This window comes from Pyrgilauda ruficollis, unplaced genomic scaffold (assembly GCF_017590135.1).
Source record: "Pyrgilauda ruficollis isolate IOZ18807 unplaced genomic scaffold, ASM1759013v1 scaffold14, whole genome shotgun sequence".
In the NCBI taxonomy this organism is placed as follows: Eukaryota; Metazoa; Chordata; class Aves; order Passeriformes; family Passeridae; genus Pyrgilauda; species Pyrgilauda ruficollis.
In genome coordinates, this window is record NW_024512543.1 from 8,914,870 (window position 1) to 8,934,920 (window position 20,051).

At 56.7% G+C, this 20,051-nt stretch overlaps 2 protein-coding genes across 2 annotated transcripts; one reads left to right on the forward strand and one right to left on the reverse strand.

Moving 5' to 3' along the window:
- Nucleotides 1-8,520: 8,520 nt before the first annotated feature.
- MAPK8IP1 (mitogen-activated protein kinase 8 interacting protein 1) lies at nt 8,521-18,946 on the forward strand. The gene is made up of 10 exons (XM_041460073.1): nt 8,521-8,918; nt 12,580-12,661; nt 13,197-14,069; nt 14,633-14,708; nt 15,113-15,285; nt 15,573-15,682; nt 15,836-15,955; nt 16,984-17,054; nt 17,384-17,482; nt 17,923-18,946. The coding sequence occupies exons 1-10, from the start codon at nt 8,757-8,759 to the stop codon at nt 17,993-17,995; spliced, it is 1,839 nt and encodes a 612-aa protein (XP_041316007.1). The 5' UTR covers nt 8,521-8,756; the 3' UTR covers nt 17,996-18,946.
- A 223-nt stretch (nt 18,947-19,169) lies between these two features.
- Nucleotides 19,170-19,752, reverse strand: CUNH11orf94 (chromosome unknown C11orf94 homolog). Its single transcript, XM_041460195.1, has 3 exons — nt 19,685-19,752; nt 19,409-19,476; nt 19,170-19,306 (listed from the first exon to the last, which is right to left on the reverse strand). The coding sequence occupies exons 1-3, from the start codon at nt 19,750-19,752 to the stop codon at nt 19,170-19,172; spliced, it is 273 nt and encodes a 90-aa protein (XP_041316129.1).
- Between the last annotated feature and the right edge of the window lie 299 nt (nt 19,753-20,051).

The window sequence follows — 20,051 nt, forward strand, 5'->3', positions numbered from 1 at the left end:
TCTCCCACTCTTTTCCCTCTCCAGGAGTTGGGGCAGGGGAGATGTTACGCCTCCATGCCACTGGGTTGGTGGCACTGCATGGGGGAGCCCCAGGATGTGCAAGCAATGCTTAAAGTGAGAGTGGGAGCTCTGCAGGTCACAAAGCACCATTCTCGTTCCTTTCTCACCGCACTGCTGGGGACCAGTCCAGAGAGGGGTGATGGGCTTGGCACAACCCTTTCACCCAAGTGTCTCCCAGCCAGAGGAGCTGGGAGCAAAGGGAAATGGTGGCAAGCAAAGCAGTGTCCATGGCCACTCCAGACAAAACTCAGGGGTCTGAGTAGATTGGCCAAGGACTTTTGAATTAGGCTCTTTTATTTACCCCTGTGGTAACGAGTAAGTGAGAAGAGCATTGAGGTATCACCATGTTGAAGTCTTTTAATGCTCAGAAGCCAGGAGCACCTCACCTCTCCCCTGGGGCTCATCAGCACATTTTCAGCTGCTAAAAGATCTCTCTTGTTTTGAAGGGGTGTAAGGAATCTATCTGTGTGGCTGGGGCTGACAGCCCTAAGGGACCCCGGAGGCTGTGCAGACCAGCTCAGCAGCACTGATGTTCACAGGGATGCCCACAGTCACCCTGGGGAGTGATTTTGGTGCAGAGGGAAATAGCTGCCCTCTCTTACTGCAGGCAGCTGAGCTGGGACATCCCTCCCAGCTGCAGCTCAGGGGCTGGTTCTGCCATGGCTGAGAGGTTTGCTGTGCTTACAAGTTCTGTGGGTCTTGATGTGGTCACCTGTCCCAGCAGGTCCATACTCCGGCTGTGCCCTGGGCATAGCCTTTCCACTTCATGTAACCCCGGCCTTTGCCCTGTTGGGTGTCTGTGCCCAGCTGGGACAATCCCAGAGGCTCCCTGGGATGGTGTGAGCAGAACAAACCTCCTGTGATGGGGCTGGCTATTCTGTCTGTTCCATGTTCTCTCAGCCTGCATGTCTCTGCTGTCTTTGGTCAGGCAGGTACTGCTTTGGGACACACTCCTGCCTCCCAACAGTCATGGACCATGCCAAGCCCAGCCATTCGATGGGGACAGACCTATCCCCTCTGGGAAGAAGCTGCCTTCCCAGTCTTTCTTCCTAGTAGAGACTGGGAGAGCCTCTCCTGGGGTGTCAGTGCTGCTCCCAGCCCACAGGCACCACAGCACCCTGCACCCTCCTGCCCACCACTGGGGCAGTGGGTGACCAGGCCATCTCCACTCCCTCCAGGCTCACCCATGACATCAGCCTTGAGGAATTTGAGGATGAAGACCTCTCTGAGATCACTGATGAGTGTGGAATCAGCCTGCACTGCAAGGAGAGCCTGACCACACGGGTAAGTGTGATGGGGATGGGGAGAAGGATAGGGATGGGCAGAATGTGCCAGTGGGGCTGGCAGGACCATCAGCCCACATGCAGGACCACCAGATCCCCAGAGCGATGCTTTCTCAAGGAGCCCACTGCCATGGCCCCAGTCCCCTCTGCTTGGCAGTGCCCTCTGCTCATTCCAGCACAGTGCAGTCCTTTCTGCACCAGCCAGACTCAAGGGACTCAGTCTCAAAGCCGGTGCATTTTGGTTCCCACTGTGCTGTAGGGGTTGGAGTTTGTTCCTCGGGGATGAGCCCAAGGATTTGGGTGCAAATGGGGGGCATGCCCCCATTTGAGCAGGATGACCAGCGAGCATCTGGCACCTGACAAGCATTCTCAGGAATCAAGGACATTTGCAAGGTGGCACCAAAGGCCCCACCTGGGCTGTGCCTCTGTCCCTACATGCATCCCTGGACCTGGGGATGCAGCTGGGCTGGCATGGTGAGAGCTGTCCTCTGCTCACCAGAGGTGTTCTCTCTGGCTTGCTAGCTAGCTTTAGCTAGAGCTGTTCACAGGTCTTTAGGAGGCTGGAGACCTGGAGGCTCCTGAAACAGGGATGAAGGAAGTAGCTCTAGTGCCAGCAGGTGGAATAAAGATGGGAGCTGGGAAGCCTGTGCAGGTACCACAGCTGGGTGTCCTACCCATCTTAGAGCAGGCTGTCAGGAACCTGATGGGGTTCACACCACGGTTTGAACTTCCCTAGAAGGTCATGGGGGCAGAAATGTGGAGATAAATTGATAATTACATTGGATTTGGAAATATGGAGGGTGTTAAAGGAAAAGCCACGGCCTGAGCATTCTCACACCACTCAAGGAATCACATGCACACCACCTGAGACTTTTAGCTGCTGGGAGCAGAGTCTCTCTGTAGCAGGCAGCTCCAGTAAGCTGACAGGTGCCCTTTTCGACCCCTCACTCAAAGACACCCTCACTCTAAGGCTGACTCCTCCTCCTTCAGGCTCAACCCTAGGTTTCCTGTAGCAAAGCCCCTGGGTCAGATTTTATAAAAATGAGTAGTTTAGTGGTACAGCACCAGGTCAGCTCAAGCTAGGTGCCTGTGGAGAGGGATCCTGAACAAAGAAACCCCTGGGCAATTATACCCGTACAACTCATCCCCACCCCTCAGACACTCTCCATGCACCCCTTGGTCCAGTGGTGATTTTTGGTCTGGGGTCTTCTAACATCTTACTGGGTTCTTTCTCTGTGTCTGTGCAGGCAGGCCATACACTGTTCTTATCTTGTGGAGTTACAGCTTCTGCTGACAGCTGGAGTCTCCTTGTCTTCTGGTTTGTACTTCTGGTGCACCTGCTCACTGGCAGAGCATGGGGAAATAAAGCCCTAGGCTTGGGATAAGCACTATTCAGCAACAACCACAGCAGCATCAGTGTGTTATCAATGCTCCTCTCATAAGAAAGACAAAACACAGCACTGCACCAGCTACTAGGAAAATTACTAGGAGAATTCACTCAATTCCAGCCAAAAACATCTCTAGGTGTAAACTCACAGCTTGTGTCCCAAGGCTTCAGCAGATCCAGCTACTGATGCTAGGCAAGTAAAGCTGAGCAAACTACATACTAGAGCACACAGTATTATAACTCTGTGAGCCCATTCTACTGAAAACATACTTATTTAAGCTAAGAACTAATACCTCTCAACACAGAGTTTCTGCATTTTGTCAATGTGTTTCATGCTAAAGGATGCAAATGCTGGAGGAGCAGCCAAGTGGTTTGAGAATCATTCTTTCCCTCAGAGGAAATACTTCCTTTGCAAAACTGATAAAGACCCAGCGAGGACAGGAAAGGCACAAGAATTTGTCGCAGATTTAAAATTAGAAAGTGAATTTGTGTCGTTTGGAATTCCTCACTGCAGGCAGGACAGTACAGGCAGACCTCATCCTTGGGAGGTGAAGGTGTCTTGCTGTGCTCCTTGGTCTAATTCGTGACCTTCCCAGCAAAAATTTGTCTGTTCCCAGGTATGGGAATGCTGCTGGATATCTTTGCTCCAACTGCAGGCTCCTCCTGCTATAGGATGTTATGGCCAGACTTCCCTGGGACAGTCTGGGCTCATGGGCTGTGTATGCTGAAGGGAGGAGGGATAATGCTGCAAGGAAAACCAAGGGCAAAGCCAGTGCTGGGCATCCATGAGGGCACAGCTGCAGCGAGGGCCTGGCATTGGGAAGATGCTCCTGCCTGCAGTAGGTGAGGCAGATGGAGACTGTGGGTGGGTTGCTGGATTCTTCCCATTACCCATCCCAGTTCCCCACTGCTGATAGCACCACTGGGCTCAGGGCAGGATTTTTTTTTTCTCTACAGTTTGACAGCCCTTGGCTGAAGTTTGGCCGGGAGGGGAAGGGACAGGGGGGACTTGCAGCTTAAGTGCTGCAGCCCTTCTTTGAGGGAAATCCTGTCTCTTTTGCCCATTTGAAACAGTTTACTCAGGGGTTTCTGTATCCCTGTGCTATAACACAGAGACCTGACCCTCAGCAGAGGGTTTGCTCAGGCTCTGGGAGCGAGCCCCATGCCTTCCCTGGGGACAGCTCGGAGCTGCTTTGCACAAATGTCCGGGTGCACTGAGAGTCTGCTGGAGTGGGAGGGGGAGCGAGGCTGCCGTAGGGGAAGCAATGAGTTATTCATAAACACAGCAAAGGAGGAAGCTTATCATGCTCAGAAAAGATGCCTGCTAAAAATACGTCCAAATGGTTTATATGGGACACGGAGGATTGCCCGAGGAGCAGAACCAAAAGTGGTGACAACAATGGCTGTGAGAGGGGCTTTTCAATCCCAAATGTTGAAGGCGAGAGCCAGGGAGCTTTCCAAGCTGATTGCCATCCAGAGCGAGCTGGGGGCAACAGGGTTGCAGGATCTGCCTGATGGAAGCAGTCAGGCCCGGAGGGAGCAGCGTGGCCGGGCCTGCGTGCGGCGCAGGGGCCGCAGATCAGGAATGGCCGGCAGCCAGCGTGGCTAACTGCATCCTGTGGGGCTGTCGGGGACGCTGGGAGCAGGGCATGAGGGGGCCGTGCTGGTGCCCCAGAGCAGCTGTGGTAAGGAGGTCGAGGGGCTGGCACTGGTCACCCCCGCAGGGCCAGGCAGCGGGTGGAAGCCTGGCAGTGGAGCAGCGTGAGGTGAAAGCAGACTGCTGGCTCACTGAGTCACACCAGGGCAGAGAGGCACGGGCAGGGCGGAAAGGCTCTGGGGAGCACCGTGACACACGGGGCTGGGTCACCCAGCTGCCCTGCGGCGAGTCTCTGGAGAGGTGGGCAGGCACAGAAACCCAACAGCGAGCAGGAAAGCACTGATGAGGAACAAGGGCGACAAACCCTGCCGGAGGGCTGCTGAGGTGGCTGCTGGATGGGGACAATCCCTGACCTTGATGAGGTGGGGGCGTCTAGGCAGAGCTGGTTGATGGCAAAACCTGTGGCAGTAACAGGCAGCTGGTGTGGAGGTCAGCACCCTCAGAGATGGGTTTTGGGGAATTTTTTGGTCCCAGAAAAACAATGACCTTGTTATGGGCTATTTTAGCAGCTCTTCAGAAACAGTGGCTCAGACACACAGAAACTGCAAGGAGGCGCAGACTGGTGTTTGTGCAGGAGGGAACTCTCCATTGACAAGGACCACGCCTGGTGGATGGGAGACCATGTTCTAAGAGTGAAGAACGATACCATGTGAGGCTGAAAAGGACCTTAATTTCAACAAGAATGAAATTCAGTGAATGAAATGAGAAGTGTGATAGGCTGAGGAGAGGCTCATAGGAGGAGGAGAGATGTCTTTGGGGCTGTTGAATGGCAAGGCAGGAGGCCAGCTGGGAAGGAGCGGGGGCCACAAGGGTGAGGGACACCACCTCTACATCACCAATGGCAGCAGTCAGGTATGTTGAGAGGATAGTTGCAACAAAAGCACCAGACTTGGGGTTTTGCCTTATTTTAGTGGCTTGGAAATCCAGAGTGACAAGATCTGGGTTTCAGCAAAATGGATCCCAGCAAACAGCCAGGCAGAGGTTAATAGAAGTTTAATGCCCCATCTGTTTTCCAGGAACTGTGCAAAATAGTTAATACAGGAATGAAAAAAAAAATTTTAAAAAAGAAATACCTCTCTTGGAAATACCTAAGAGCATGAGAACAAGTGCCCAAGGGGAAAAGAGCCGATGAAGGGCTGTGCTAGCCTTCATGTGTCTGCATGAAAAGGTCTGAAACAGCCACAAAGATACAGATATGTGGAGGAAAAGACCAGTTTTTTTTCGGCATAATAATATTGCTGGAAATACCAGGGGCTTTTTCTTGATGTTCAGTACCACTGATCCAAGTGTGCTGCTGCTGGCAGCTGCTCCCAGAAGGCCAGCGGGACCCACTGCAAAGAGGAAAGCACTGCCATGAGCCTGCCATCCAGGGACTGGTGGGGAACTGGATGTGTGGGCTGGGAGCAAAGGATAGGGCAGCAAGGTGGCTGCTGGCTCCATGCAGCTTTTCACAGGCTGTCCCATGAAGCTGCCTCTGTGGTCCATGGCCAGCTGTGGCTGTGCCAGGCTGGGGGCAGAGAGGCTTCTCCTGGCACTTTGAAGCCAGCTGGTGGTGGGGAGAAGGGGCACAGTTGTGCCTTCTGCTCAGCAAGTCGCCCTCACTTCCCTGTGCTCCCAAAGTGCTTTTCCCAGCTGAAGATTTTGCCACTCCTCTAACAGTGAAGGCTGCGAGAGTAGAGCAGCAGGGAAGACATGCATCACTCAAGAAACATTTTGTGTATCACCCCACTCCTCTTGTTCCCTTTGCTAGGGAAGTAAGCAGCTTCCTCAAGTGGGCAGCATCCCCCACACATGGGATTCCCCAGTTTAAACCAGTGATCCCAGTACCTCTCAATTGCAGCAGGGTTCATTCTGCTGCAGCCCCCTGGAACCATGGATCACAGCATTGGCACTGTCAGAGAGACATCAGGTGCTGGACACTGGGACTTTTTGCCATTGCGACAGCACCGTGCAGTGGGAGGTAGGATCAGCAGGAACGCACCAGCATCACATCAGTCCCAGGGATAGGTCTGTAAGGAAGCACAAACGTCTCTGTGACTGCACTGGGGATGAGGTGTGCATTTTGTGTTTATCCTGCCACAAGATTTGGGCACTGGTACTGCTCTCCCAGAGGGTGAAGGGACTTTGGGAAGTCACCTCACCATTGCGTCTGTGCTGAGACATGAGCGTGCTCAAGCTGACCTTAGGTGGCATTTATTTGTTCCTGGAGGGCTCCTGAGGCAGCCTGTTCTGGCGGGGCAGTATCCTTGCAATTAGAAAGGCTTTCCAATGTCTAGTCCCTGCCCTTGCTTTGCAGATCACTGCAGGTCTCACTCACATGGTAAGGTGATTGATTTCTGTGTGGTTTCAAAATCACTTTGTTGAGCTACAGGCCATAAATAATACCTGCAGTGGCTATAGTTTCCTCCTAGTTTTTGAATGCTGCACCCCTGCTAGGGTGCCCTTTTCTTCAGAATGACAGTGATTTGCTTTTCTGCATCCTTCCAGGACTTTTCCCTCTGTGAGTTTTCCAAGTGATTGCTACAGCTACAGGATTATGGAAGCAGCATTATTAGCAGTCTAGGTTGAATGTCACCAGCTGACTCCAATACACCCACTTCAGCTAGGTATAATCTGTTCAGCTGGCATTTCCCTCCAGTTCTTTCCCTGTGCCTCGGTTTCCTTGTTAAAATCCATGTGATTTGTCACAGACAGAAATGCAGAACTTGTAGCATGAAGGCTAATGCTTAAAACAAGAGATTTAAATGTTTGAAGCTTCAAGAGGACAAGTATTGGTGGCAGTGCTTCTCCAGGACTTCAGCAAGGACACTGGGGGGAAATGACTCCCATGAGAGGGTTTGTACTGTGCCTGCAGCAGGCAGAGCCCTGCCTGTGCTGGCTTTTGTCTCACAGTTCAGGAGCTGGTAGCAACAAGAGCTCTTGGAGCAGCTGCCAGGGCTGCTGGGGCTGTTTCCTCTCGCATGACTCAAGGGGCGTCCTCCATTCAGCTGGAGACATGGATAGTATTCAGCTGCAAAAACCCACTCTTCCCCACCTCTGCCTGCTGAGGAGTCACCACAAGCAGCTGATAACACAGGCAATTCAACTTCACGATGCCAAGTTGCTGCCTTTATTTCTGGCTGCAGCAACTTGTGCATGTGTGAGCTCCAGTTAATGCAAGGAGGGGGCCTTGGGAAGGCACCCACGGACCTTTAAACACACACAGAGGTGACATTGGTGCCTCTTTGCCCAGCAACACAGCCACAAGGAGCGTAGTGGTTCTGCACTTGGGCCCAGCCAGGGTGGTGGGATGGGACACCTGCTCCTCACAGTCCCCACAGGCCACAGTGGCCACCCTGTTCCAAAAGGGTACGGGGGAAAGACAGGAGCCGCCTCCAGCAGGTGACTGGAGATCCAGTGCCGGGCATCCCTCCCATATGGCCTCAGGTCTGATATATGCAAATGCATGCAAGGAGTGGGCAGAGAAAGCTTGTCAATGAGTAAGACAAGGGGGAAGGAGCTGCTGGTCCAAGTGGGCATTGCAGGGAAGGAGGAGCCTGGCTCCTTTCAGAGGTGTGCAGTGAAAATTTCAACCCCATAGAGAGAAAAAGTAGTAGTAGTAATGCAGTACATGGGGCCAGCATGGTGGTGGGTTCTCCACCTGTGAGGATGTTCAAGGGTGATGGACAAGACCCCAAGTGACCTGCTCCAGGCAGGGGGTAGACAAAGTCTGATCAAACTGATTACATGCTTGTATGAGTCCCACCTGCCAGGACAGGAAGCAAGAAAGGGCACAGTCTGCCTTGGAAGGAAGAATCATAGGGCAGCCCAGGCTGGAAAGGACCTCAAAGGATCACGGGCCAAACCCTGTGTGGGAAAGGGAGTCTGGGTGAGACGATCTGGCACACTCTCTAGTGGCGTCTTGAAAATCTCCAGCGATGAGGACTCTACCATTTCCCTGGGGAGGTTGTTCTGCGGAATGGTTGTTCTCACTATAAAAAATGTCCTTGTTATGTCGAGATGAAACCTGGGTGTGCACGTTCGCGTGCTTCCTAGTGAACGTGACGGCTGCATGTACCTGCAGACAGACTCCTGCCGGGAATAAGCCCCATCACTAAGGGAGAAGGATGCTGCCCACACCTGCCTGGGGAGGCGGGGAGTGGGCGCGGGGTTGCCCGGCTCCGGGAATAACATCGCTGCCCCTTTAAAAGGCAGCGGCCGCGGGTGCCGAGCGGCGGCCCCGGCCCCCCTGCGCGGCCCCGGCGGGAGGCCCGTCCCGCCCGCCCGGTGGCCTGATCGCGGGCACTAATCCCGGCAGGGCCATGTGAGCCGGGCGGGCGGCGCGGCCCGGGCGGCGGGCGGCGGGGAGGCCAGCCGGCTGCAGGCCGAGATGCTCCAGCTCGACCTCATCGACGCGGCGGGGGACACGCCGGCCGAGGAGCAGACGGCGCCCGAGCCGCTGCAGAAAGACCCCCCGGCCGGGACCACCGAAGTCTACAGGCCGAAGCGACCCACAACCCTCAACCTCTTCCCACAGGTGCCTCGCAGCCAGGTGAGGCGGGATGGGGGGCTCGGGGCGGTTGGGTGGTGCGGAGGAGGAGGAGGAAGGAAGGATGCTCCCGCCGTCTGCCGGGAGCTTTTGTCTCGGGCGGATGGAGGGAGGGGGTGGGATGGAAGGGGAAGGATGGTGGGCTCGGCTCCGCTGCCCGCGGTGCTCGGCGCGGCAGCCGCCCCCGCCATCCCGGGGTCCCGTCTCCCGGCCGCTCGCGTTCCGGGGCAGCGCAGGCCGAGCCGGAGGGAGAGATCTGCGGGCCCGGGGGTCCCCGGCTGCCGGGGACCTGAGCACGCCCCGCCGGGCCGCCCCTGCGCACCGCCGAACATCCCGGCACTGCGCTCGGCGGGGGTTCTTTGAGGGGGTTATGCGCCAGGTGGGTCCTTCTTTCGTCTCTGGTGCCGAGGTGGAGAGGGAGCACGCCAGGAATAGTGTCGGGACTGAGATGTGCCCCAGCAGGGTCCGGGTGGCCTGGCAGAGAGCAGTGTGGCAGGGGCAGGGTGGGAGCTGCGAACAGCTCCCGTGGGATGGGGAGCAAACGAGGCATGGGTACCGAACGCGTGAATGAGCCATCGCGGGACGGGGCACCAGAACACGGACTGGCGAGCCCAGGGCCGGCACCAACAGCTGCCTGGGCTCCAGCTGCCCCGGGCTGGGGCAGCACCAGCTCTAGGGCAGGTTGGTGACACCAGGTGCCCCATGCCTGGCAGTGGGGACCTGGTGGCCTCAGCTTCTGAGCGGTGGTGCCTGGCAAGAGAAGCATTAATGTCAGACCCCCGTACAAAATCTGAGAGACAGAAAAGCAACGCCCAAAATGGTGGCCAGGAGAACAAGGGGGTACTGTTGTCTCGCTCACGCTCAGATTTTGTAAAGATTTTGGATGGTTTTAGCCAAGACTGCCTGCCGCACACAGCCATGGTGTCACTGTCACCCCTGGAGTGGATGATGTTTTGGTGCCCTGCATCCTGACCCCCGAGGCAGCGGCTGGAGTCTCTGCTCTGCCGCTTCTGCAAACTTCCCGAGCCCACGCAAAGTGCACGACGTGCAGGGCTATTTTTGCCGCCCTCCTCCATTCAGCTCTGCCTTCTGCCAAGTAGGAGGATTTTCGTCGCGGTGACGTTCAGCCGAGGAGCATGAAGTGAGAGGCAGGTGTCCCCGTGGGTGACAGATGGGGAGTAGTCAGAGCTGGGTGTCACCAGCCCAGCACCGGCAGCTGATGCCAGCTCTCTGCCTGAGGCCATGGGTGGGAGGAGGAGGAGGAAGGCACAGAGCCAAGGATAGGCGCCCGCAGGCAGCTGGCACCGGGGACAAAGGCAGCAGGGCTGGGGAGGTGGGGGGAGCTCCACTGAGCATAATGGACAAGGGGACAGCAGCAGCCTTGTCCCACCCTGTGCAGGGACCACGAGCAGCAAGTGGTGTGTGGCAGCCACATCCAGCTGGGGGAGGTGGGGAACAGCAGGGCCTTCTCCCAGACACTCAGTCCCAACACCAGTGTCCGGGGGTGGGAGCAGGCGTCCAGAGAGGGATGGGGGTGGGGGGAATTGCGGAGATGGTAGGCTGGGGAGGGGAAGCTGATGGTCCCTTTGCAAGGAGATGATGGAGGCTGTGGAGCTCACTGTGAGATGTGGGCACAGCTGAGCTGAAGACATGGGGAATGGCAGAGGGCGCTTTGCTGCAGCTGGCAATGGGAGCCTGGAGCCAGCAGGAATGGTGGCACAGGACTGTGGCATGGCTGGCCAGGTAGGATAGTGCTCTTGGTAAGATCTAGTGAGAGGCTGGCTGTAAGGTGCTCGGGGTTCCTGTTCTGGATGCCTACCTCCAGCCAGAGAAACTTTCTCCCTGTCTATGTGTGGTGCCCTGAGGAGAGGACAGGGTGCAGGGCATCCCTTGGGGACCAGCCTGTCCCCAGTCTGTCTCCACTTGGGTAAGACACTGCATCCCCTTGACCTGCCCAGCTCCCTTCTCCTACAAATAGTCAGAAGAGGGACCATGGCCATGTATACTCTCTTGAATGCCTGGTTGGGGCACCAGGCACTCTTGCCAGACAGGGTGTTCACAAGGCAAGGCATCATCCCACCCTCTGCTCTTGTGGGGCCAGGATCCAGTCTGGTGATGTCTCAGTTGCTGCTGGCCGCTCTATGATCATCATCCCAGGCAGGTGGCCTGGAAATGGTGAGAGGAACATCCCCAGCTTCCCAGAAAGCAAGAAACAGCTATTGTGACCGGCTAGGTTCATCCTCTAAGACTTAGTGAATGCCTCTGCACCCTGGCAGGGCATTACAGACCCCTGAGTGCTCTGGCCCTGTGGCATGGGTGGGCTCAGTGGGCTGTGCCTGCTGCATTGCTGCCTTCTTTCCCAGTCCAGGCAGCCAGGCTGGCTTGTGTGTGCTGGCCCTGTGGCACTCTGCACGCAGAGGCCATTGTTGTGACAGCTTGCCTGGCCCACATCCCGGCCCGTGGTGTCCCTGGGAAAGGCTAGCAGGGACGTGTTGTTATTTGCCTTGGCACAGGCAGGACTCATGGAGACCATGGTGGGAGGTTGCCAAAGCTCCATGAAGGGGGTCTCTCCCTCCCCACATGGAGGCAGGGATCTGGCAGGCATGGTTCAGCAGTGTGTGACAGGATGGAATTTTGGGGCAAAGGCTTCCTTCATGTCAGTGAGGAGGCAAAGTAAGGACAGGGAAGCTCCTGTGCTGCTGGGAACAGCTGCGGGTTGGTGATAAGGCCGTGAGAAAATCCAGGGAGTCCCAGCGGGACTTTGGTACTTAAGCAAGACCTGACAGTGCAAAGTGCTGCAACTGGGGCAGAAACATTTAGTGCCCATAGGAGGGGCTGAGAGCGTGTAGCCAGGGACACCCTGGGGATGGATGAGGGCTGGCACTGCACCAGGCAGGATGCCACAGCCTGTGGAGGCAGGGAGGGAGGACTTGTCCCCCATCTGCAGGAGGGTCCTCATTAGAGGGGACTCGGTGCCCTTTGCTCCCTGGGTGTTGCAGCGAGGCTGAGCATGTGTTCCCTTGTGCCCATGCATGGCCAGCCACCCAGGGCTGGGCACAGCACCCACAGAAACTTGCCCAGGCATGGGCAACATGGATGGCCTGATCCTGCCTCTCCTCTCTCGCTGCTCAGGATTGACATCTGCTAGTGAACTGTGTATGTGTAGGTTTGCATACATACACACTATCTGTGTATGCCCCTGTGTACACCCAACACAGATGTCTCCAGAGGCAGGCATTAATCTGTCCAGTAGCTGGCTTCTAGCTGAGCAGCAGCACAACACCTGGTCCTTGGGATTTCCCCCTTTCCATTCAGCTGGGTGGTTTGAAGGTAGGCAGGGCTGGCAGGATGGCAGCAAAGCATGCAGGCAGGCTCAGGTCTTGATTTTTTTGTCTTGGGAGTGTCCAGCTGTGGCTTCTGCAGCTGAGTTTCCCCTGGTGAAGGAATACAGCCCAGCTGGCTCCTTGCCCGCCCTGCTTCAGCCATCATGCCAGCTCTTGCAGCAGCAGCATGGTGAGATCTGGGGCTGGTGGTCTCCCCGAGCATCACGCGCCCCAGCATGCCCAGCTGAGCGGGGTGCTGTGGGCCCAGGGAGGAATGGGTGCTGCCGTGCCACATGCTGTTTACTGTTCAGGCTATAAGGCAGCTTTGTTCTTCTCCTCAGGACACTCTGAATAACAACTCTCTGGGGAAAAAGCACAGTTGGCAGGAGCGGGTGTCCCGGTCGTCGTCCCCTCTGAAAACGGGTGAGTTCTCAGGCTTTTGGCCAGGGTCAGCTCCTTGCACCCTTTCATGGTCCTCAGGAGCCTGAGGCAAGTGGTGCTGGATCAGGAGGCTGGGGAAAACATACCACATGGATGCAGAGTGCATGTCTGTCTTGCTCTCTACAGTTACCTGAAAAGAGATTGTTAGTGAGCTGGGCGTTGCTCTCTTCTCCCAAGTAGCACAGAGTAGGACAAGAGGGAGCAGCCTGAAGTTGCACCAGGGAAGGTCTAGGTTGGATATTAGAAAAAATTTCTTCGTTGAAATGTTGAACAAGCATTGGAGCAGGGAAGTGCTGGAATCACTGTCCCCGGAAGTGTGGAAAATTGTGTAGATGTGGTGCTTAGAGACATGGTTTAGTGGTGGACTTGACAGTGTTAATGCTTACACTTGAGAATCTTAGAGGTCCTTTCCAACTTAAGTGATTCTCTGTGAGTCTGGGTGGCATCCCTGGACACCTTCCCTGTCAGGGAGCATTCCCTCTGTGTCACTGTCTATGCTGCTCTCCTCTCCCTACAGGTGAGCAGACCCCTCCCCATGACCACGTTTGCCTGAGTGATGAGGTCAATCACCAAAACAGCACAACCTCCACCAAAGACCGGGGCACATCCACGGAGAGCCCATGCCGGCGCACAGCAGCCACACAGATGGCCCCAGCCTGCGTTGCCTCGTCCCGGCCGCCCGAGAAGCACCAGGCCACCAGCCGGGCCCCACCACATGGTGCCAGCGTCGTGGTGGTAACGAGGGGCCCCGAGGCCCACCGGGACCGCATCCGCTACCAGACGGATGTGAGGCTGGAGGCCACGGAGGAGATCTACCTGACGCCTGTGCAGAAGAACTCGGACCCCCTGGAGACTGACAAGCCGTTCCTGTCTCAGTCCAGTGAGAACCGCATGTCCATCAGCTCTGACATTGACACCTCCGGCTATTCGGCCCTGGCAGGGAAAACCAACCCCTCCATCAGCGAGGAGGATGAGGTGCTGGACTACATGTCCTCCCCTGACAAGACAAACCTGCCCAGGGCCTCCTGTGGTGGCGGGAGTGGTGGCTCCCGGCCAGGGTACAACCTTCAGCGAGCCTCTGTGAGTTCGGACACCAGTGCCCTCTCCTATGACTCTGTCAAATACACACTGGTGGTGGATGAGAACGTGCAGCTGGAGCTGGTCAGCCTCAAGCAGTGCTACTCAGGCTACAGTGATGAGAGCGACTCGGCCACAGTCTACGACAACTGCATCTCCTCACCCTATGAGTCGGCCATTGGCGAGGAGTATGAGGAGGATGCGCTGAAGCGTGACTCAGTCTGCCTCTCTGAGGACTCCACCCCCGAGGCAGACATCCACTTCTCCAAGAAGTTCCTCAATGTCTTCATGAGTGGTCGGGCACGCTCCTCCAGTGAGTGCTGGGCACTGGGGAAGGTGGGCTGGTGGCTGCCTGCCTTGGCAGCCCTGTCTGTCTCTGCTACATGCTTAGGAGATAGGAAGCCACCAGCAGACATCAGCCCCAGTTCTGCTTGCTGCAGCCTGTGGCTGTGTCCCTGGTGGTCCAGGAGGCATGGTGGGGCTTGGAAAAATGTCATGAGTGTCAGGTGGGAGTGGCAGTGGGTGTTTGAGGCTGCATTGAGCTCACAGGGGGCCATCATATTCCTGGCATGCCACACTCCTCTCCAAGCCCAGAAGAGCACTGTTGGCATGCTCCAGCAGGCAGGGTTTCCCATGGTGTGGCTGGTCCTATGCCGGTGTCACAGCTGTTTGTGTTGGCGCAGGGAGGCTTTGTTCCCAGCAAGGACTGATGGGCACCAGCACAGCGGCTCCAGCCATGTCTCTCTCCTGTGGCATCACATGGCTTTGTCTTGGATGAGCCATCCTGCAGGAACCTCAGCAGATGGCCTGGCCCATGTCCTTCTGTTGGCTGTGATCCCTCAGTGCTGACATGTCCTCCTCTGCCTTTGTCCCCAGGTGCTGAGTCCTTTGGGTTGTTCTCCTGCATGATCAACGGGGAGGAGCAGGAGCAGACTCACCGTGCTGTCTTTAGGTGAGCTTGCAGGCACACACAATGTCCCCAGCCTCTATCAGGGGAAAGCTGGTGCTGCACTCCCACCAAGTCGGGGCCAGCACAAACTCCAGTGTTTCTGGTGTGGGCAGCTCTGGGGAACAAACCTGTAGCCTGCAGCTCATGCCCTGCCCAGGAGCAACATTTGCCCAGGCTGCTGCATGGGCAAGGCCTCTGAGGAGCAGCTTGGGTGGTGCAGTAGGGGATACCCTTGCATTAGGTGTCAAGATGCTACTGCCTGTTGAGCCCAAACCTCCTCCAGTGCTTTATTTAGCATGTCAGGTCCCAGGGCAGTGTCTGGGTTGGTGGTGGGTGCCCCAGCAGTGTGCCAGTGAGAAGGCCACCAGCACTGCTAGCCAGCCAGCTGCTAGTGCCTCTCTGCCCAGGTTTGTGCCTCGCCATGCGGATGAGCTGGAGCTGGAGGTGGATGATCCTCTGCTGGTGGAGGTGCAGGCAGAAGATTATTGGTATGAGGCCTACAACATGCGCACAGGAGATCGGGGCATCTTCCCTGCCTACTATGCTATTGAAGTCACCAAGGACCCAGACCATGGAACAGGTATCAAGCCTCTGTGTGCAGCCTGCTGAGGTCCCCAGCTTGTACTGCATCCTCCCTGCTGAGCAGTCTGGTGCTGAGCAGGGGGCAGGGGGGAGGACCAAACTGGGCATCCAGCAGGGAGCGATGAGCAGGTTCTGCTGTGATGCTGGGAGTTGATAGCTGCTGTTGATGGAAGCTTTTCCTGGGCAGGGAAAAGCACAGGGGTGGGAAGGTGGAGAGGGGAGGTGGAGCTCAGCCCACACAGCTGGTCACCAGAGATGATCCCTGCCATGTGCTCTCTCTTCCAGCTCTGGCCAAGAGCAGTGACTGGGTGGACCAGTTTCGGGTGAAGTTCCTTGGCTCTGTGCAGGTTCCCTACCACAAGGGCAATGATGTGCTCTGTGCGGCCATGCAGAAGGTAGTGTCCCACCCCATCCCAGGCAGCAGGAGTGCCTGCTCCATCTGGCAGCAGGGCAGAGCCTCAGTTGGGAATCATCATCACTGCTCACGAGCCCCACGGCTTTGTCTCTCTCTCTCTCTCTCTCTCTCTCTCTCTCTCTCTCTGCTGCAGATTGCCACCACGCGCCGCCTCACTGTGCACTTTAACCCGCCCTCCAGCTGCGTCCTGGAGATCAGCGTGCGCGGGGTCAAGATTGCTGTGAAAGCTGACGACTCCAAGGAGCACAGCAAGGTAGTGCCCACTCCCTGCTCATCTCATCCCTTCCCCGATTGCTGCTCTGAACTGGCTTGTGCCCTCTGTGCTACGGGCCATGATTGCTTATCAAAATTAAGGGTCTCCACCCCATGTCTGAGCATGTGACAAACACCATCATCAGCGTTTTAGGCCCACCATTGAGGTCCCCCTTGCCTCACAAGGCCCCAGCTCTGGGCAGTACTGCCAGCTGATGCTCTCACAGCTGCCAGGCACGTCACTGCGCTGGGATGCTGCGAGCTGAGCCATACCCGGTAATCTGTCAGCTGCTTCTAAACCTTTCTGCTGCTATTTTCAGTGGTGTCCTCCAGATCTGCCCTGTAATCTCTTTATCTGGCAAGGGCAGGCTGCTGATTAGCATTCTGCTTAAGTAGCCTAGTAAAGCACATTGGGATGCTGAGCAGAGGAAAGTGAGGGCTTTGCAGCAAGCTGTTGGGAAACCTCCCTTCCAGCTGAGGGATAGGAGTAGCTCATGGCTGTGAGTGCTGTGATAGAGCTGGGGTGAGGTTTCTACAAATCTTGCCTATATTCAGAGGATGCCATCAACTTAGCTGCACTTTAGACTTGTATAAATAATTTTTCATTTCTGGCTGGGACCCTTTGACACCCAGGCTTGAATTGACTTGTTTAGTTCTAAGTTATCCATTCATCTTCTGTGTACTAGTGTTTCTGGGAGCCTTTTTGGTGAAGAAGGGGGGCTGTGTGTGCTGGTGAACAGCAGCACTGACTTTAGCCTGAGTCTGACTCAGGGTCTCCAGGGAAATCCTGCAGGAGCTACTGGTGGTAAAGGCAGCTGAGGTGAGAGCCAGCAGGGCTGCCTGGAAAAGCTCCCTTTGTTCAGGTGCTTGGAACAATCCTGAAACTGCTGCTGATAGCAGCCCAGGATTAGTCTCCAATTAATTTCACTCCTCAGTCTCCAGGTGCTATTTCCAGTGGCCAGAGACCAGCTGCACTGCAGGGTGTGGGGAGAAAAGCTCTGACAGGTCCCCTCTCTCTCTCTCCCCCAGGTAAACAAGTGTAGCCATTTTTTCCAGCTGAAGAACATTTCCTTTTGTGGGTACCATCCAAAGAACAACAAGTGAGTAGCAAGGCAGTGTAGTGCAGCTCTCAACAGCAGTAGCTCAGCAGCGAGGCTTTGCTGCCTTCCTGCTCCCTGGGAATAGCATGACTGGGGCTAGGAAGGGAAGAAGAGGTTTCCCAGAGCCCTGGTTTGGAGGACTCCCTGTGAGTCCAGTGCTGCAGCTCTGGACATGGGCTGTGGCGTGACCCTGGGGTGGCCACCAGGATTTATCAGGGGGGTTTAAGGTCCCAAATCCCTATGCTTAAGGGTGGGTACACCTCAGAGATGCTGGGGTACCTGTGCCTGCTGGTCTGCTGGTCCAGTCACATCACTTTCTTTGCCCTCAGATATTTTGGGTTCATCACCAAGCACCCTGCTGACCACAGATTTGCCTGTCATGTCTTCGTCTCGGAGGAGTCCACGAAGCCACTGGCGGAGTCTGTAGGGTGAGTCTGGCTGGGCAGAGGAGGCTGGCTCATAAAGGGCAGGAGGAACAAGACAGCCAGGCTGAATCCTGCTGTCTCCCCCTACATGTGGGGCTTGGACCTGGCCCCAGGCTGGCACCTCTTGCTCAAGTGAGATGCTTGGCTTGAGAGTCAGGGCTGACAGGGCTATGGGCATCACATTCCTGACAGTACTGGAACAAGTCCCAGTGCAGAGCTTTGCAGGCAGATGGCTGAAAGTGATGCACTGTGCAGGGGCTCAAAGCAAGGATGGAGACCCTGTGGCTCTGATGGCAGCTCTGGGGCTAATGCAGAAGAGGTCAGGCCTGGGGGGGGGGTCAAACAGGCCACAGGGTAAGGAGTGAGGGTCAGGATGGAAACAAGGATCTACAATTGCCTTGTGGGGAGGCTGCTGCTAAGCTTTGCCTGATGCTGTGTTGCAGGAGGGCTTTTCAGCAATTCTACAAGGAGTATGTGGAGTACACGTGCCCCACAGAGGACATTTACCTGGAGTAGGGGCTGGCACAGGCACCTCCTGCACAGCCAGGGCTGCAGTCTCGCCCCTTCCCCGTGTCGTGCATGGACAAGAGCTGCTTTGAGCCTGGAGGAGGAGCGGGCCCGGGGCAGGGCTCCCCGGGGCACGGAGCGCCGCCTCTTGTCGTGACTCCCCTTCCTCGGGCTGGGGGGACGGGAGGGGGGAGGGCTGGACAAATTGTGTTTATTGTACAAAATACTCTTAGTTTATTCTATTGGAGAAGCACCCGGTGGGTGCCCTGCTTGTGAGCAGTTGGTGGGGGGCAGTAGTGTGCTCGTGCCCTTTCCAGCTGCAGGCTGGGGTGACAGCGTCTCCTCCTTGTGACCATGGCACAGCTTCCTGTCACATCCATCTGGGGTGACTTTTAATTGCAGGGGGAGAGTCAGTCTCTTGCAGTATGATGACACAGCAGCTACAGAAAACAAGACCCACATGCTGGCTCCTGCCTGGGAGATGGGATCACCTCCCTGCCAAGCCCTGGGGAGGTGGCTGCTGGGCAGGGGTGGCAGAGGAAGCCCCAGTATCTCCTCTGCCAGATTCAGAATGAGATGAGACAGGTTTCCCCTGCCTCTGTCCCCATCCCCAAGCTTTCCATCTTGTATCCATGCCCTGGGGAGAGAGAAAAATTGCCCTCATACCTCCCTGCAGTAACTATACCCTCGGGAGGGAAGCCTTTCTCTGCCCCTTTCCCCTCTCCCCCAGGCTGCAGGTGGCAGAGGCAGAGCAAGGGCACCCCAGCTCAGTGGGGCTCAGCCCCTGCACAAAGCTGGGTGGCTGCCTGAAGTGGGGCAGGGAAGGGCTAAAGGCTGCAGGGAACCGTGCGAAGCACCAGGGAGGTAGAAGAGCTCTCCCAGTCCCTGCAGCCAGTGATCTCTGTGCTTCAGCTGGATCTGCTGTGATGGCAACAACTATTAAATATGATGGTTCCTGGAGCAGAGCTACTGTGGTGTTTGTTTCCCACTGCAAGGGGGTTGGGCCCTGGCTTCTTCTTTCCCTTGGGACCCCAAGAGGAGCTGGAGCTTCTCAGTATTGGTCCAAGAGCCCTGGCTGCAGTCCTGGGAGGCCAGAGATCATGCGATGACACAAAGGGCCTTCTGGCAGCTTTTGCTCCAGCCCTCACCTGCGGGGCTGTGGCGGGCACGGGGGCACGCTGGCTCACAGGCGCGCATCCTCGTAGTACTCCAGCAGGTCCAGCCCGTCGCGCTTGCTTTTGCGAGCTCTGCGCAGCTCCACCGGCCGCCGCGGGGCCGCCCGCGGTCCGAAGCGCGGCTGCTTGGGTTTGATGCCGTAATCTGCGGGTGCAGCAGAGGCTGGGCTCAGCTCCGCGACAACCACCCGCCTGGAGGGGTGAGTGCATGGAAAGGGGGTTCAGAGGGGCAAGGAGAGCACTGTACCATCCACCAGGCCGAAGTGCTTCTGTGGAAGCTCCAGGGGAGCAGTGAAATCCTCAGGAACTGAGTAGCTGTTCCTACAGAGGAAAACAAGGGCCAGGAGTGAGCCAAGGTCCTACAGCACTTACCCCGTCTGGCACAAGAGCTCCCGTCTGCTGCATCTTCCACCCAGTCTGGCCAGCTCTTGAGGCCTGGTGCCACAAGTCCCAGCCCGTGTCAGGGGCCCTGGGGTACCTGCGGGTACCGGGGCAGGGAGGAGGAGGAGGGAAGTGCCATCACCTCTGGTGCACAGGCTGTGGGAGGGCAGCCCCCAGCAGCAGGGCGAGGAGCAGCAGGCAGCACAGCATGGTGCACACTGACCGGTTCCACTGGTTCCGCAGCAAGGTCACAGAGGAGCCACCCTGGTTGCCCAGGACACCTGCTGGGTGGGGCAGGGGACATGGCCCCTCCCAGGTACTGCTGCTGTCCCTTCCTACCTTGTCCCCTTCAGGTCCTGGGCTGCCTCTGCCCGGGCCCTGCCAGCTGCTGAGCCTTCGTTGTGCTGGTGCGTGTCCCTGCATGTAGTCAGAGCTCCAGGGCTGTCTCTGTCCCTCAGCACCTGCTTGTGCCTTCCTCTCAAACCCTCCAAAAGCAGACCCTTGTATCT